Source organism: Amphichorda felina (genome assembly GCF_050947745.1).
Source record: "Amphichorda felina strain 45539 chromosome Unknown scaffold_8, whole genome shotgun sequence".
Lineage (NCBI taxonomy): Eukaryota > Fungi > Ascomycota > Sordariomycetes > Hypocreales > Bionectriaceae > Amphichorda > Amphichorda felina.
Genome location: NW_028145042.1, coordinates 2,090,028 through 2,104,765, shown reverse-complemented (window position 1 = coordinate 2,104,765; position 14,738 = coordinate 2,090,028). Strand labels below are relative to the sequence as shown.

At 55.1% G+C, this 14,738-nt stretch overlaps 7 protein-coding genes across 7 annotated transcripts; 4 read left to right on the top strand and 3 right to left on the bottom strand.

Moving 5' to 3' along the window:
- Nucleotides 1-387: 387 nt before the first annotated feature.
- Nucleotides 388-4,659, bottom strand: ACO1O0_008323 (Non-repetitive/WGA-negative nucleoporin C-terminal-domain-containing protein; the record flags this gene model as incomplete). The annotated part of the gene is made up of 3 exons (XM_083197687.1): nt 388-1,098; nt 1,151-4,278; nt 4,332-4,659. The coding sequence occupies 3 exons, from the start codon at nt 4,657-4,659 to the stop codon at nt 388-390; spliced, it is 4,167 nt and encodes a 1,388-aa protein (XP_083047155.1).
- A 757-nt stretch (nt 4,660-5,416) lies between these two features.
- Nucleotides 5,417-6,481, bottom strand: ACO1O0_008322 (ketoreductase; the record flags this gene model as incomplete). The annotated part of the gene is made up of 2 exons (XM_083197686.1): nt 5,417-6,277; nt 6,338-6,481. The coding sequence occupies 2 exons, from the start codon at nt 6,479-6,481 to the stop codon at nt 5,417-5,419; spliced, it is 1,005 nt and encodes a 334-aa protein (XP_083047154.1).
- A 445-nt stretch (nt 6,482-6,926) lies between these two features.
- Nucleotides 6,927-7,501, top strand: ERG28 (Erg28 family protein; the record flags this gene model as incomplete). The annotated part of the gene is made up of 2 exons (XM_083197685.1): nt 6,927-6,989; nt 7,052-7,501. The coding sequence occupies 2 exons, from the start codon at nt 6,927-6,929 to the stop codon at nt 7,499-7,501; spliced, it is 513 nt and encodes a 170-aa protein (XP_083047153.1).
- Nucleotides 7,502-7,614: 113 nt separating this feature from the next.
- On the bottom strand, nt 7,615-8,838 carry GAL7 (UDP-glucose:hexose-1-phosphate uridylyltransferase; the record flags this gene model as incomplete). Its single annotated transcript, XM_083197684.1, has 3 exons — nt 7,615-8,477; nt 8,536-8,674; nt 8,833-8,838. 3 exons carry the CDS (start codon nt 8,836-8,838, stop codon nt 7,615-7,617), a joined length of 1,008 nt encoding a protein of 335 aa, XP_083047152.1.
- A 1,494-nt stretch (nt 8,839-10,332) lies between these two features.
- Nucleotides 10,333-11,986, top strand: ADA2 (chromatin-binding transcription regulator ADA2; the record flags this gene model as incomplete). Its single annotated transcript, XM_083197683.1, has 2 exons — nt 10,333-10,398; nt 10,505-11,986. The coding sequence occupies 2 exons, from the start codon at nt 10,333-10,335 to the stop codon at nt 11,984-11,986; spliced, it is 1,548 nt and encodes a 515-aa protein (XP_083047151.1).
- Nucleotides 11,987-12,452: 466 nt separating this feature from the next.
- ibp1 (phosphatase YCH1) lies at nt 12,453-12,965 on the top strand (the record flags this gene model as incomplete). Its single annotated transcript, XM_083197682.1, has 2 exons — nt 12,453-12,567; nt 12,643-12,965. The coding sequence occupies 2 exons, from the start codon at nt 12,453-12,455 to the stop codon at nt 12,963-12,965; spliced, it is 438 nt and encodes a 145-aa protein (XP_083047150.1).
- A 721-nt stretch (nt 12,966-13,686) lies between these two features.
- Nucleotides 13,687-14,563, top strand: ACO1O0_008317 (HD domain-containing protein; the record flags this gene model as incomplete). Its single annotated transcript, XM_083197681.1, has 2 exons — nt 13,687-13,907; nt 13,984-14,563. The coding sequence occupies 2 exons, from the start codon at nt 13,687-13,689 to the stop codon at nt 14,561-14,563; spliced, it is 801 nt and encodes a 266-aa protein (XP_083047149.1).
- Nucleotides 14,564-14,738: the final 175 nt, after the last annotated feature.

The following is a 14,738-nucleotide window of genomic DNA, read 5'->3' as shown; positions in this document are numbered from 1 at the left end:
TAGGGCTGTCTGGACCGTTGTCGCAGAATTAAGATTCGGGTTGGCTTTTGTGACCGTTGGTGGCTGCAGCAAAGCGGCACAATAGATGGTTGTCCAGCTGAGGCGACTACTAGTAACCGTTTATTAGAAGCTTACGTATTATGTCATGAATTCCTGGCGCGAACAACACAGGATGAGCAAGTTCGTTTAAGGCAACCATTTGGAACATTGCGTCTTTCGCTTTATTCCGGACAAATCGTCCTACCATAATATTACAAAAACTCAACCTATACAGCCCACCCCTTGCCAATGGCGCCGTCATTTCCATACCCCCTTCAGCGGATTCTGCTTTGCCAAAAAAAAAATCGTCGAAAAGGATCAAGTACCAAACGGGAAAATCACCAGCTCTCACATGAAACGCATACTGCCCGTGGGCATCCGCTCCATCAGTCCTGACACCTCTCGCCGTAGAGTCCACAGCGCACGCTTGACCTCTGCCAGATCCGCCCCTCCGGTGTTTTGCTGGCCGCGTCCCGGCGCGGGCAGCTCCGACTCGCACTTCTGTAGCAGGTCGCTGACAGAGGGGCCGATGGACCCGGCCTTGCCTGCGCCACCTCGTCGGCGCACATCAGCCACTAGGTCGCTCACTGCGTACACAATGAGCTCAATGATGCGGCTCCGCGTCGCGCCGCGGAAGCCCCAGTCCTCCGTCTCGAAAACGTTCTCAAGCACACGCACAATCATGTCGTGTGAGACGCCGAGGGAAAGGAAAAGTTGGACAGGCCAGCATGGGTTGGCTCCGATGGTGGCGTCTTGCTGCTCTGACACGGCGTAGCGACACAGCTGGGGTAGCAGCGTGGGGATAGGGAAGACAAAGCTGTCGAGAGAGGTGTGGTGCGCGATATTCTGAATCTTGGAGGAGACAGATTCATAAGGCAAAGGAGGGGGTGGCGAGCCAGGTTCGAGGTTGTTGAGGCTTTCTACTACTTCCGCGTGGGTTTGCTTGATGAGACTGTCCCAAGTCCTAGCGATGGTACTGGAGTTGCGATAGTCTGCGGTGTGATAGATGAGCAGGCAAAGATCGTAGTAGCCCGCTTGATCGGCATAATCATTGAAGAGCTATCGTTATGTCAGTTTCGGAACTATACAAACCGTGGGCTTTTGTACTCACTATGGATAGATCCTCAATCTTGCCGTTGAGGGCGCTGGCAAGCTCAGCCGCCCTCTCTTCGTCGAAGCGGGGGTCGACCTTCAGGCGCTCCAGAAGGTCATCCTGGATGTTTGCAATTTCGAGAAGCTCCGTAACCTCGTGATTGAGGAGTTGCTGTTGCTGCCGGCTGACACCCACAGTCGCAACATTGCAGTTCGCCTTGGCAAGGCTTAGAAGCCTGATCCGATCCTTAATTCCAAGGGGGAAGTCAGAAGTGGCCAACTGGTACTGCACTTCGGCTGCATCAAAGAAGCGGCTACGGTTGGTATAGAACCGGCACAGTAGGTCTGCATGTTGGACATCCGTGGCGGCGAGCCGCTTGAGGAAGGTAATGACGTGTGGAGACTCGATAGCGAGGATCCGATCCGTCCAACCCTGCTGGATATACCAGTCGTACAGGTCGAAATGGAACACTTCATCATCAGAGTCGTTGACAACACCATACGCCTCAAGTCTCTTGGTGGCAATGAGAGTGAGCTTCCCGTCGACCATCTCAGGCTCTCGGCTTGCCGCTGAGTCGAGGTGGTTCAAAACATCGTGGACCATATCGTAGCAGCGCTTACGTTCGTTGTATGCACTCGCTCGGGGATCGTTGGCGGCCTTGCCGTCGTTGATCCAAGACAAAGCAGTGTTGCCACGATCTTTTTCTCTAGCAACGACTAGACAGAGGTGGATAGCTCCCGCGTAGTACTTGAGCTCGATGAATTGTGACACCGCGGCCTGCAGACTGACAAATGACAAGCTGCTGGCCACCTTTTCGAAGAGTCTCAAGCTTTCATGAAGTAGAGTTCGCGATTGGTTGGTGTTCAAGGGCTGCTCGGACGCACGCTTGAGCTGCTCTTGTGCCTTGAAGATGACAACATCGTCGGGGCTGCAGAAGCTGCCGCATCGTCTGCGCAGCGCATCCGCGACCGTCTCAACGTTGGAGCCGCTTTCAATGTTGCGGTTGACGATGGCTTTGACAACGAGCTTGGCGAGCTCCTTCCCATCCGACTCCGCAAACAGTTTCGAGTACGTCAATGCCTTAAACTGGCCCTGCGCAGTGGCATCAAGCCTGGTGTAGATATCGGCAACGCGCTCATCGAACAGCATGAGAACAAATGAGATCCCTTCAGATATGCTTTCCATCAACTTTTGAAGGGCATGTAGGGCCTGATGCTCGGCCTGCAGGGCGACCTCTTCCTGGCGGGAGGACACTCGCTGCAGGTCGGAGGGGCCGGAGAGCCCTTGAATGAGACCACGATTAGCATTGAGGAACCTTCGTAGCCTCTCAATGCTTTCCTGGACTTCGCCGAGCTTGACGAGGGGGATAGATGAGTCGACCACGATTCCGCCTGTAGCAGCAGCTCCGAGTTTGATGACAGGAGTTCTCCATAGCGTCCGGATCAGACGTGACAGATAAAGCGCAAGAGCGTCGTGGCGCGACGAGAGCTTGACCGACTCGGTCGTCAGAGTGGCCCCATCTGTCTCTGTGATGGTGGGCTGACCACCATAGTCGACGAATACACTCCGTGCTCGATCTTCTGTTGCATGATCGATTACTCGCGGCGCGCCGGGTTTTGAATCCCCTCCATGCCCGCAAGCGACGGCCAGAGCCGTCGAGACCGTCTCAACGCGACCGTAGGTTTGGATGAAGCGACGAGTTACCTGGTCGAAGGCCTCATCTCCAACTGCGGCCCGGATGGTTGAGGCAAATGTATCCACAAACCGCCGTCTCCGAATCACATGGACACCGGTATTGGTCAGCACGGCAAACTCACTGGGGCTTTCGTCAAACTGAACCGCCAGCTCGTTTCCAAACCCAATGGGCTGACTTGCCGCGGCGAAGGGCTTCGTGATGAGCCCCACAGCCTCAGCCCGACTACCGATATCTATCCAGGTCGCGCATTCGGGGTACTTGATCGTTGACGTTGCAGATGTGTTCTTGATTCTGCCAGTCTCTGGAGTAGACGCAAAAAGTGTATCGGTATTATCTGGTCCGTTGCTGACAAAATCCAAAAAGTAACCGGGTGGAAATCGGGCACCTTGGCGGCTTAGTTTGAGCTGTTGCGCGTCTATTGGCTTGCCAGGTGTCATGAGTCTTCGTCCTGCGTCCGGGCTAGGGAACTTGATAAACTGGACCTGCATGCTCTGAGGGGCCAGATTGGTGGGGGAGCTGTAGAACGCAGAGGCATTCGTCGCACTGAGGAACAGGCGGCAGCCAGTATTGGTTAGAGCCATCAGATGAAGCTTGGCAGCCTCTTGTTTCGCAATTGGACTGATCGACACGATTTCCATACGGTTGTGAAGGAGCTTCGGGTCGTCACTCATATGCGTGATATCTCGGACGCAGCTGATCTTCTCCTTCTCAATGACCTTCTTAAGGTGGTTTGGCGACTCCATGTGGTAGGTTCTGATTGTCGACGCACTAGATAGAGTGTAGAGCAGGTTCCTCGAGTTGTCCATAACAATGTCTACTAGGTACTCGGGCGTCTTTGGTGACCAGAAGGACGACTGCAAAGTCACCACCGAGGACCAACCGGGGTTTGTGTGATTGATTTTGCCGCATCTGTTGGAGAACCACTTCTCCTCTGACTGGTAGTACAGCTCGTTGATATCGATGTCGTTGCTACCGCCAAAGAATATACGCCCGTCAGCGGAACCAGCAATGATCCTGACATCCGAACCACGTAGAGGCAAAATCATCTTTGTCTGATACAGCGCAACCGACTTGGTCCCAGCCGGTGTTGTAGACACTGCAACGCCGAGCAGGATCATTTCTGCCGATGTAGCTACTGCTAGAATATGCGTGATGGAGTCGAGGAAAATCCCGGGCTTTGGAGGTACGAGAGCGACGGCGTGAATCGTGTGCGGCTGGTCCTCGAAACCTATGAGCTCGGGGTCGCTGAGAGTGTAGTCCCAAAGGAAGAGCGAATTGTCAATAACAACCCACGCGTGGTTGATCTCAGCGAACAAGCCCATCAGGGTCTGCAGCTTGCCGACATTGTAATGATCGAAAATCTGGTTGGGTATGGGGAACATGTGCGTCTTGTGGAAGGGTGCGGAAGCAGAGTCGGAGCTGGAAAGCTCGTAATCGGAGGAGACACCCTCTACAGGGGTATTAGTTTCCTCTCTGTATGATCCAGGTAGGATAATGACTTACGCCTGATGTATGAATCTAGATCGGGGAAGTTTTCGTCAGATCGTAGAAACTCGTTGACAGCTCTGGCTGCCTTGATCACAGGCGGTACCGTCTCAGCGCGAGGAGGGGGCAAAGGGGCGGTCGCTACCAGTCCCCCAGCGCTCCCCGAGGTAATAGGTGCCGTCGTTAGCGGGCCACTCTTGGAGGCGGATACCGACCCTGAGCCCTCGGCAGGAGGGAAGAGCTGTCGACGCGTAGGATCTGAACCGGGCTGAAATCTCGACACCATGGCTGGCGTGTTGAGGAACGCGCCTGGGACAGCCCGCACGGGCGTCTGGGGGAACGACATGATGGGCGGATGCTGAAGGCCTCAACTGGCCCCGTCTGGTACGGAAGCTCTTCACCAATGGAGCGATGTCGGCGGGAGGCCGGCGACCATGGGGATTGAAGTGCGACGGATGCGGGCGACGCAAGATGGCGGTGGGCCTCCGTCTGGCGGTGCAAAGCAGCAATGCCGCGGTGGCGGTCGATTCGGGACGGTCGCAAGCTCGGGGCGCCGCGGTTCTAAATATTGGAGAGCTTGCGATCGGAAGGCTGAGCTCTAGGGCGTGGTTGTTTGCCTGAGCACGTCGTGGTGAGGTGGTTGGAGATGGCTGTTGATTTGATGCATGGAACACGGTTGATTTTTTTGCGGGCCTGTTGCGCGCTTGTAGATGTACCTTCGCCCAACCTCCAACCCAGCACCCAAAAGCGCCTCCACAGCAACACTGGTTGGACGTGGATCATGGCTCTCTTATACGCGCGGCAAAAGAATCATAAATACGTAGGTAAGTTTCAGCGAGCTTCTATCTGCGCGTGCTTTTGCTTTAATGCATGTAATTCAAACGCCGCGTTTGACCAACACCCCAGAGTTCGTTGTACTTTAATCTTCAGTGACATTGGATTCCATAGTATTAACTTGGCACTCGTCCGGCTCATTTTCTCTCGTCTCTCGTCCCGACTAATATTATCCCTCATTAACCCCAGCATCTCATAGTCTCTAAACCCGCTTCGTGATACGCATTGCCACCGGCCCACAAACTCCTAGAGCAGCTTCATCTCGGAACTTACTGCTTCTTGGCCTCCCGCTCTTGCTTGCGCAGCGCACGCTTACGGATGTCTACATGCATCTTCTTGTTTACCCCGATGACAAACGGGTGGTAGACCCCCAGAACAGTCTCAACAGCCCAGACCATGACCGAGTGGCTCCACCAGGGCGTGTAGGTGTTGGAGGCTTTCAGGAATCCCCCACGGCCGATCTTGCTCAGCGACGCCTTGACAAAATTGCGGGCGGTGGGAATGAGCAGGCTGGGGCGGCGGATCTTGCTCATGGCAGTCGTAACAAGGTGGCTCAGAACAAGGTACACATCGACATTGTCGTCAGCCAGCTCAGCGGCCAGAGCGCTGCTCCAGTACTGCAGGAATGCCTTGCTGCCGGAGTAAGTAGCCAGGTAGGGAGTCGGGCTCCAGCCAGCGGTCGAGCCCATGGTGAGGATGAGGCCCTTGCGGCGCTGCTTGAGAATCGGGGCGACGACCTTGGTGACCTTGAGGGTACCGAGGCAGTTGATGGTGACAATATTCTGAAGCTCACTGAGAGACGTTTCGAGGAAGGGAACGGGCATGTAGTGGCTCTGGCCAACGTTGTTGAGGAGGATGCCCACGTCTAGGCCACTTAGGAGCTCGCGAAGCGCTTCGTAGTCGGAATCGTTGTCTTGAGAAAAGTCCATGGCTAGTGTCTTGACCTGAATCTTCTTATCGGCGTACTTCTCCTCAATCTCCTTGGAGAGAGTCTCGAGCTTTGACAGGGTACGGGAGACGAGGACGAGGTTGAAGCCCTTGGCCGCGAGCTGGGTAGCGTACTCCTTGCCCATTCCGTCCGAGGCACCGGTGATGACGGCCCAGGTGCCGGGCTTGCCATACTTGCGGAGCTGATGTTTCTGTCAGTTACCCGAATAGAGGCCATACCATGGGTTGGAAGAAAGACTCACGTTGGTGCCCCCAAGGACGAAGCAGTCGAGAAGGAAGTTGACGTAGCTTAGGACCTTGTAGCCGACGTATAGAGCGCCGATGCCTGCAAAGGCCCATTGCACAGGGTGCGGCACGCGCTGGATAATCTCCAAGGCGGAATCCATTGTTGCGGAAGCTATAATGAAGCTGGCCTGTTTCGCTGGTGGTGCAGATGGCAGGAGCAGTTGGATTCTCAACAATTTGTGTATGGCGGGAGCACGGGACGGACTTTTTGGAGGAGGACCCTGCCAAGGGGTGTCGAAAATAAAGATGCGATTTGCCTCAAAAGACCTCAGCTCCAAGCATTTTATTTCTGGCAGCATTGTGGGTGCCGAGGACCTGCTTCTGACCCCTGAAGCCACCGATCCTGCCCTGCAATGAAACGGCCCACTTTTGAGCAGCTTCGATCTCACGTCCTTGGGCTGTTGTTGTAGGTAATAATAATAAAGAACACATCGTTCGACACGACACTTCAAAGTTTCGATAATATTTAGGCCCACCATTCGTATCAAAGCGGGCTTTTTCTCTATCATTGCGATATCTTCTATCATCGTCGATTAATTCCCTGCCATGGATAACATCAAGCAGCTTCTGCCGCCTGCCAAGGGCGTCCTGCCCTACTACATGTTGGTCGTAAGTGTCTGTCCGATGCCGTGCTGCGGCACGTTGGGGATTCTGTCTTAACGCTTTCTCAGCTTTCGGTGATATCGATTGGCAACTGCATCCAGGCGTACACGACACTCCACTACTCTCGACGCGTCTACAACGGCCGCTTCGTCCGTAACCCCAAGCTCCCGCCTGCTACGGCTACGTTCAGTCCCGACGACTCGATCAACAAACTGGTGCCCGCGCAGACCAACCCTAAGGCGACGGACCAGCTTACGCCTCTGGCGGGGCGGCTCTTTGGTACCTGGACTTTCATTACCTGCATCGCGCGCTGCTACGCCGCCTACAACCTGCACATTGGCCCCGTCTATAACATTGCCGTGTGGACTTATGTGGTTGCCCTGGGTCACTTTGCTAGCGAGCTGTTCATCTTCAAAACTATGACCTTTGGTGTGCCGCAGTTCTTCCCTTTCGCGTTCGCTTCCTGCGCCTTGATCTGGATGCCGCTAGTCCGGGACTACTACGTGGAGATTAACTAATACCCACTTGGACTTGGATATGCATCAGGATGCGAGAATATCTCGAACGGGGGCCGAATTGTGTATACAGGTGTAGCAGGCAGTTGGCATTGAACGCTTCTTCTAGCAGGTCCTCAATTTAAGCTCTTGCGATATAGCTCCCCAGCGCAGTTGCGCAACCGCACCGTTGCTTGCTCGGGCGTGATGTCCCGCTGCGGCTCTGCCATGAGCTCGTACCCGACGAGGAATTTCTTGACGGTCGCGGAGCGCAGAAGCGGCGGGTAGAAGTGCATGTGGAGATACGAGTTGTCAATCTCCTCCTGGGTGCCCTGGAGCGGCGCCTGGTGGATGCCGGAGCTGTAGGGGAAGTTGCACTCAAAGAGGTTGTCATACCGGCGTGTCACCTCCTGGATGGCCTCGGCGAACTGGAGGCGCTCCGCATCGGTGAAGTCGAGGAGCGATCGGATGTGACGCTTGGGGATGATGATGACCTCGAAGGGCCAGACAGCCCACCAGGGGCAGATTATGGCAAACCCGTCGTTCTGCCAGAGGATGCGCTCTTTCTTGGCCAGCTCCAACTTGACGTAGTCGGCTAGTAGGTGGCGCCCGCCATGTTCTGCGCGGTACTTGGTCATTTGGGTAAGCTCCTTGCCAGGCTCCTCGGGCATCGTGGACGTGGTCCAGATCTGACAGTGGGGGTGTGGGTTCGAGCAGCCCATGGCAGCGCCCTTGTTTTCGAAGATCTGCATGTACTTGTACTCATCCTTGGGAACGGGGGCATCATCGCGGCTCAGAGATAGGTTCAGCTTGGGAACGAGCTCGGTGAGGGGGTTGGAGGCCGAGAGATGGTTGGCGTAGATGCGAGTCCAGTGCTCGACCACGGGAAGGATGTCCTTGCCCGGCATATCCGCTAGAGTTAGGGAGTGCGTGGGCGAGAAGGTCATGACGTAGCAAACGCCCTTGACGCCCTTTGCCTTGAGAAGTGTGGACTCCAGGTCTATTACAGAGAATGTAAGCCCATGTGCGCCGCCCGGTTTGGGCACCCAGCTACCTACCGTCTGTGGACTCTACTTGGCTTTCATAATCGGGCTGCTGCTCCTTGACGGCGCTGTAATCATTGACAAAGGCGAACGTCTTCTCGTACGGCGGGTTCTTGTCACCAGCCGCGCGCGTGTTAGTGGGACAGAGATAGCACTGTGATTGTTAGACTGGGATATCCCAGGGAGAAGAATTCGAAGGTCTGCGTGCCTTGGGATCGTATTCGGGCAGCTTATTTGCGACTGCTGCCTCCTGCTGGCCTCTGCGATACACGTTAGATCACCAGTCGTATGTCTCTGGTCCTTCGGACTCACTGCCATGGACGCTTAGTCCTATGGGGAGACACCAGCAGCCAGGTGTCCGTCAGAGGGTTGTATCTGCGATGCGAGATGTCGTCGAGGATTTTCTCAGGCATTATGACGAATTGACCTTAAGATTTAAGGTATATAGGATCGACGTATGAGGTAGAAGCTCTAATTCTCCGGGGATGGATTTTAGTTATAGCTTAGGAGGGGCTTGCCGGTGAGGGGCACAGCTGGTCTACAGAAAATCTCCCGGCCACGCCCAGACAACGTTACAGAGGTGCGCTGCGGGCTATTTTAATATCCGACGGGATTCAATTTTTACGTCTTAGGGGGCGCCGGGCGAGGGGCAAACTGGCCCGGGCTGTATTACGGCGCGGAACCTGGGGCCGCTCGGCGAAGTTCTCGGCGAAAGCTAGGGCGACGGGCGATGCGACAGTGCGACCTAGCAATCAGCCGCTCAGAATGGCTTATGACGTTATGCGGTTTCTACGGGCGACGGCGGGGTTCAAGCTTTCAGTTGTTTTCAGGCCCAGTGGCGCCTTAAATGTGCCGCAGTTGTCCCGTTCGACAGTGGGAGATTGTGCTTTCCAAACCCCACGGGATCCCCATAATGAGGGATCTAATTAGTACTTCTGTTCCAAGTGTTACCCAAACAATGCCCGTGGATCCAAGAGAAAGCCGGCCAGGCCCGGCCTGCTCACTGCGGACAGACGTGGAAGCCGAGGAAGGGGGTCTGTTGGTGAAGCTGAGATGCAACGGGCTATTTGCAAAGCCATGAGGTGCCCGTCCACGTTTTGAGATCCCTGAAGACCTTATTTTTCCAAGGTTACTCGTATTATGTGTTGATGGTAAAGCTACATATTGCTTGTTGTCCCACCTTTGAACCATTCTGAACAGATCGTACCCTGTCTGTTGTGTTGAGCTTTCGCGTGGGTTGTCACTGGAACTTAGTGGGGATTGACAACTGTGGGAAACTGTAACGAGATTGTAATTCCTAATCATCTCATTATATTCACCGGCTTCACATCTGTGGGGTGCCAGTGGTTCCTATGTAAAATGACATCCCGTCCCTTTGATACACTGCTAGTGAATCACGTGCACAGCTTACATAAGCAACCACAGGCTTCCTCCCCGCTGGCACCCGCACCAGAATTGAGTTGGAGGGAACCAGCAGCCTGTAGCAGACATCCCATGGAACGCTTGCCGCTTTGGCACCTGCACTATGCTCCCCATTTAGCGCATCCACCTGGACTTCAGGCCGTCGCAAGCTCCATGTTCGCAGCCCGACCCGACGCCGAGTCATCACCTCCCGCCTCCGACACGTGTAATTCCATCAAAATACGCGTCGCATAGGTGTTTCTTGTGCTGGCGCATTTCTTTCCCGGCCTTTGGTGAGCCTGCGACCGCTTTTCGTGTTGCTACCCGCCGCGATCTCGCACATCCACCCTCGTCATCAGTGACCCGGCCAGTGAGCACGCGCAACCGCCCCGAGGGGCATTGCTACCAGCAATGGGCGTCATACGCAAGAAGACGGCGACGCGGGGGAGCGAGGGTGGTGTTAAATACGTATGCGACGTATGTTCGTCTGATATAACATCAACCGTGAGTCTCTGTCACTTGCCTTGACCGGCACCTCCTAAGCTTGACGCGGGGACATAGCTAACTTTAGCTCCGCTTCTAGGTTCGGATACGATGTGCGAATGAAGCCGTCTGTAAAGACTTTGATCTTTGCGTCACATGTTTCTCCAAGGGCGAGTCCCGCCATGCCCACGATCCTGCGACACACCCGTACCGTGTCATCGAGCAAAACTCCTTTCCTATATTTGACCGAGACTGGGGAGCGGATGAAGAAATGCTGCTCATAGAGGGTGCTGAGTCGTACGGCCTGGGCTCCTGGGCAGATATTGCCGACCATATTGGCGGCTTCCGCGAGAAGGACGAAGTCCGCGACCACTACCTCAACACATATGTCAACTCCCCTTGCTTTCCTCTACCAAAACGGTGTAGCCCTCACGACTCGGAGTTGGCAAACGAGATATCGCGCGAGGAGTTCCAGGCTCGGAAGAAGCGGCGGATAGAGGAGCGCAGAGAGGCGGCGAAGAATGCGCCAGCCCTGCAGCCCAAGACGAAACCAACCGCCAGTGTACCCAGCTGTCACGAGATCCAAGGCTACATGCCTGGTCGCCTGGAATTTGAGACCGAGTACGCTAACGATGCAGAAGAGGCGGTACAGCACATGCAGTTCGACCCTGGAGATGGCCTCAACCCTAGAACTGGCGAACTAGAACCAGAAATGGAGCTGAAGCTTACGGTGATGGAAATATATAACTGCCGCCTGACACAGCGCGTGGACAGGAAAAAGGTCATATTCGAACACAACTTGCTGGACTATAGGGAGAATACCAAAATTGAGAAGAAGCGCTCCAAGGAAGAGAAGGACTTGCTGCAAAAGGCCAAGCCGTTTGCTCGCGTTATGAACCGCAAGGACTTTGACGATTTCAATCAGGGGTTGATTGATGAGCTGAACCTGCGCCAGGCCATTGCCCAGCTTCAGGATTGGCGCACTCACGGCATTGGGGACCTCCGCAGTGGCGAGAAGTTCGAGATGGAGAAAGCCCAGAGACTACAAAAGGCGGTACCCATGGGCTCCATGGATAGGGAGCGTCTGGCTACTTCCCAGCGGTCTAAGCAAGCGCCGGCGCCGGACCCCCCAAGCGGAGCCGCATTGTTGGTTGCCCCCGAGCTGCCCATCCGTTCGGCTGGTCAGACAAACAGCGAAGTTACTGGGGAATCCAAACCAATGGCTAATGGTCAGGCCAATGGCGTCAACGGCATCAATGGTGTTAATGGCGTCAATGGTCACTCTCCCCCGAGACCGAAGCAGATGCCGCAGCCGATTCCCGGATTACAACCTTTGTCGTTCAACTCGGAAAATAATGCCGATCTTCACTTGCTGACGCCCGAGGAGATGAAACTCTGCGAGGTTGTACGGCTAGCACCAAAGCCGTACTTGATGATCAAGGAACAGCTTCTCAAGGAGGCGCTCAAGGCAAATGGGACATTGAAGAAGAAGCAGGCCAAGGAGATCTGTAGGTTAGATTCGCAAAAGGGGTCGCGGATATTCGACTTCTTCGTCAATGCTGGCTGGCTGGGTAAGGCCTAGCAGTCGGGACCGGCTGAAGACCTCTCATGGTGTGTTAAGAGATGCGTGCTCGAATCCTAGCGTGCCTTTTATTGTTGCTGTTACTTGGAGTTGATGAAGGCGCTATAGAGTACTGCTTGGGTGGCTCATGGCTAGGTAGCTGGAGGCGTTGGATAGCGGTTGCACTTTGACCACTGTCGGTTCTAAACCAAATGATTTATGAATTGACGAGATATCTTACCGACAACAACGGTTGTTGCTCAAGGTTAATTTTGTTCCATTTTGACATGCATTAAAATCAGTGTTGGGGAATCGTGGTGAGTTGGAGCGGTCCCCATCATGCCGTGTGGGAGTAGTTGACCCCGCCTCATCAATTCTCCCTGCCTCTCCCGTTACATCTTAGCCAGTTGTGCCTTTCATCCCATTAGGCCGAATTTTGTCTTCAAAACTACGATCGCCTTTTAGTATCGTAACGTCGATCCGCAACATGGCCTCAATAGCTACTCTGCAGCGTATATCTGCCAAGTCTCTGTCGGAGAAAATTCTCCAGGAGGTCGAGGCAAAGGACCCTACCTTTGCCATCATCGATGTCCGCGATGACGGTGCTTTTCCCTGCTCGTTGGCTTAAAAAGCTGTTGCCTTGCCCATGTCTTATGAAGCTGACATTAAGGAACCAGACTACATCGGAGGCCACATCAAGGGCTCGACCAACATCCCCAGCCGGCAGCTCGATGCCATGATGCCGACACTGGTGCGGCGCTTCAAGGACAAGCAGACGGTCGTGTTCCACTGCTTGCTGAGCCAGCAACGGGGCCCGAGCGCCGCGCTGCGGTACCTGCGCGAGCGAGACGAGGCGCTCAAGGCGCTGGGGGAGCAGCCGGCGCAGGGACAGACGGTGTATGTGCTGGATCGAGGGTTCTCTGGCTGGCAGGAGGTGTATGGGGAGGATGAGAGGCTGACGGAGGGGTACCGCAAGGAAATTTGGGACGAAGACTATTAGACGAGAGACGTAGAACGTTGAGAGACGTCAGTAACATAGACTAGTATTCCATTGGGACGAACATAATGGTCTCGCGCAAACTTGTTGCGGAAAGTGCTACTACTATTACCTAGTACATTGCTGTTACTACATCTCTCGCCGGTTGTATCTACCTTCCCTAACACAGCCTCAATCGGCGATTCCATTTTGCGCAGCTCAAATATAGTAGCCGATCCTCGAGACCTAACTAGTAAGGAATTCGGGGCTGAAGGCAGGTGATCTGGAGTGCGTTTTGGAGGGGCATCAAACGGTGCAGGGATCAACAACGCCAGTGACGCAACCAGGCTGCATGTTCATCACCTGGCGGGGCAGAGAGAAAAGAGGCTAGGTGTTTGTGGTGACCCGTTTGCTGCCAATGGTCGTGGTTTGATTAGAATACGCAACAATAAATCACACGGTCTGTTTCTTGGGGCCCGTGTCTGGAGAGACGAGCCAAGGGTTTTTCCAAGCGCCCGCCGGGATCCGCTAGCGAGGGCAAATCGCGCCAACAGGATCCCCGATTCCCCATACACTTGCCGCCACCTCGACTTCCAATTCAACCATAACAACCTCTGCTATCTTCTGATTGTCTCCGTCCCTGCCATCACTGGGCGCCGTAAATCTTTCAATAGAGGTGTCTTTACGCATCTCCTCTTGCTCTCGCCATCGATCCCTGTACACCGCCTCATCCAGCATCGTCAATATGGGCTCTACCGAGAGCCAGCCCAACGGGGCACCCGACCTTTCAAATCTTGGTTACACGCCCACTGTCAAGGTTTCAGAGCCATGGACTCCGGAAAAGGTCCTCGAAAAGATAGAGAACCCGCCCCCGGAGGAACCAACATCGCCCTTACCCTTCTTTCACATGCTCGGGCGTCTTAAGACCACGAAGCGCGAGGGCTGGCGCCGGTTTGGCATCGAGAGGTAAGAGATTGACTCACACTGCACACTCGGCACGGATTCGTCGTTGCCTCAGAACCAGACTGCTGACTTGACGCAGGGGCGAGTCCATAGCCGATCATATGTACCGCATGTCCCTCATCTCCATGTTCGCGCCACCGTCGCTCCGTCCGCGCCTTGACCTGCCCAAGTGCATGAAGATGTGCCTGATCCACGACATGGCCGAGCTCCTCGTGGGCGACATCACACCGGTGGACGGCGTCCCCAAGCCCGAGAAGAACCGCCGCGAGGCTGCGACGATGGACTACCTGACGGGCAGCCTGCTGCGGGGCGTCCCGGGGGCCACTACGACGGGCGCCGAGATGCGCGCCATCTGGCAGGAGTATGAGGATTCGCAGACGCTTGACAGCCAGTTCGTGCACGACGTGGACAAGATGGAGCTGCTGCTGCAGATGGTCGAGTACGAGAAAAGCGCGGGTGGCAAGCTCGACCTGGGCGAGTTCGCCTACGTGTCTAAGAAGATGACGCTGCCTGAGATGCAGGCGTGGGGGGCTGAGGTGATCCGCGAGCGCGAGGAGTTTTGGAACGGCTCGCAGCACGTGCGTGGGGAGCAGTGGAACGAGGGCAACGTCAAGGAGGAGGTCAAGAAGGCCCGCGATGACTACTACGACCGTGATTGAGCATCTTTGGGAATGCGGGAGATAGATATGAGTAATGACGAGCACAATAGATTCATCAGTTCGCACACCGTCTTGTGAGGCCTGTTGGGAGACCGGTGGTGGGCTGTCTGAGTCGAGACACTTACGGTAGCACGCGCTGCGCCAGGGAAATGTTTGTGACACGGATCACCGCGTA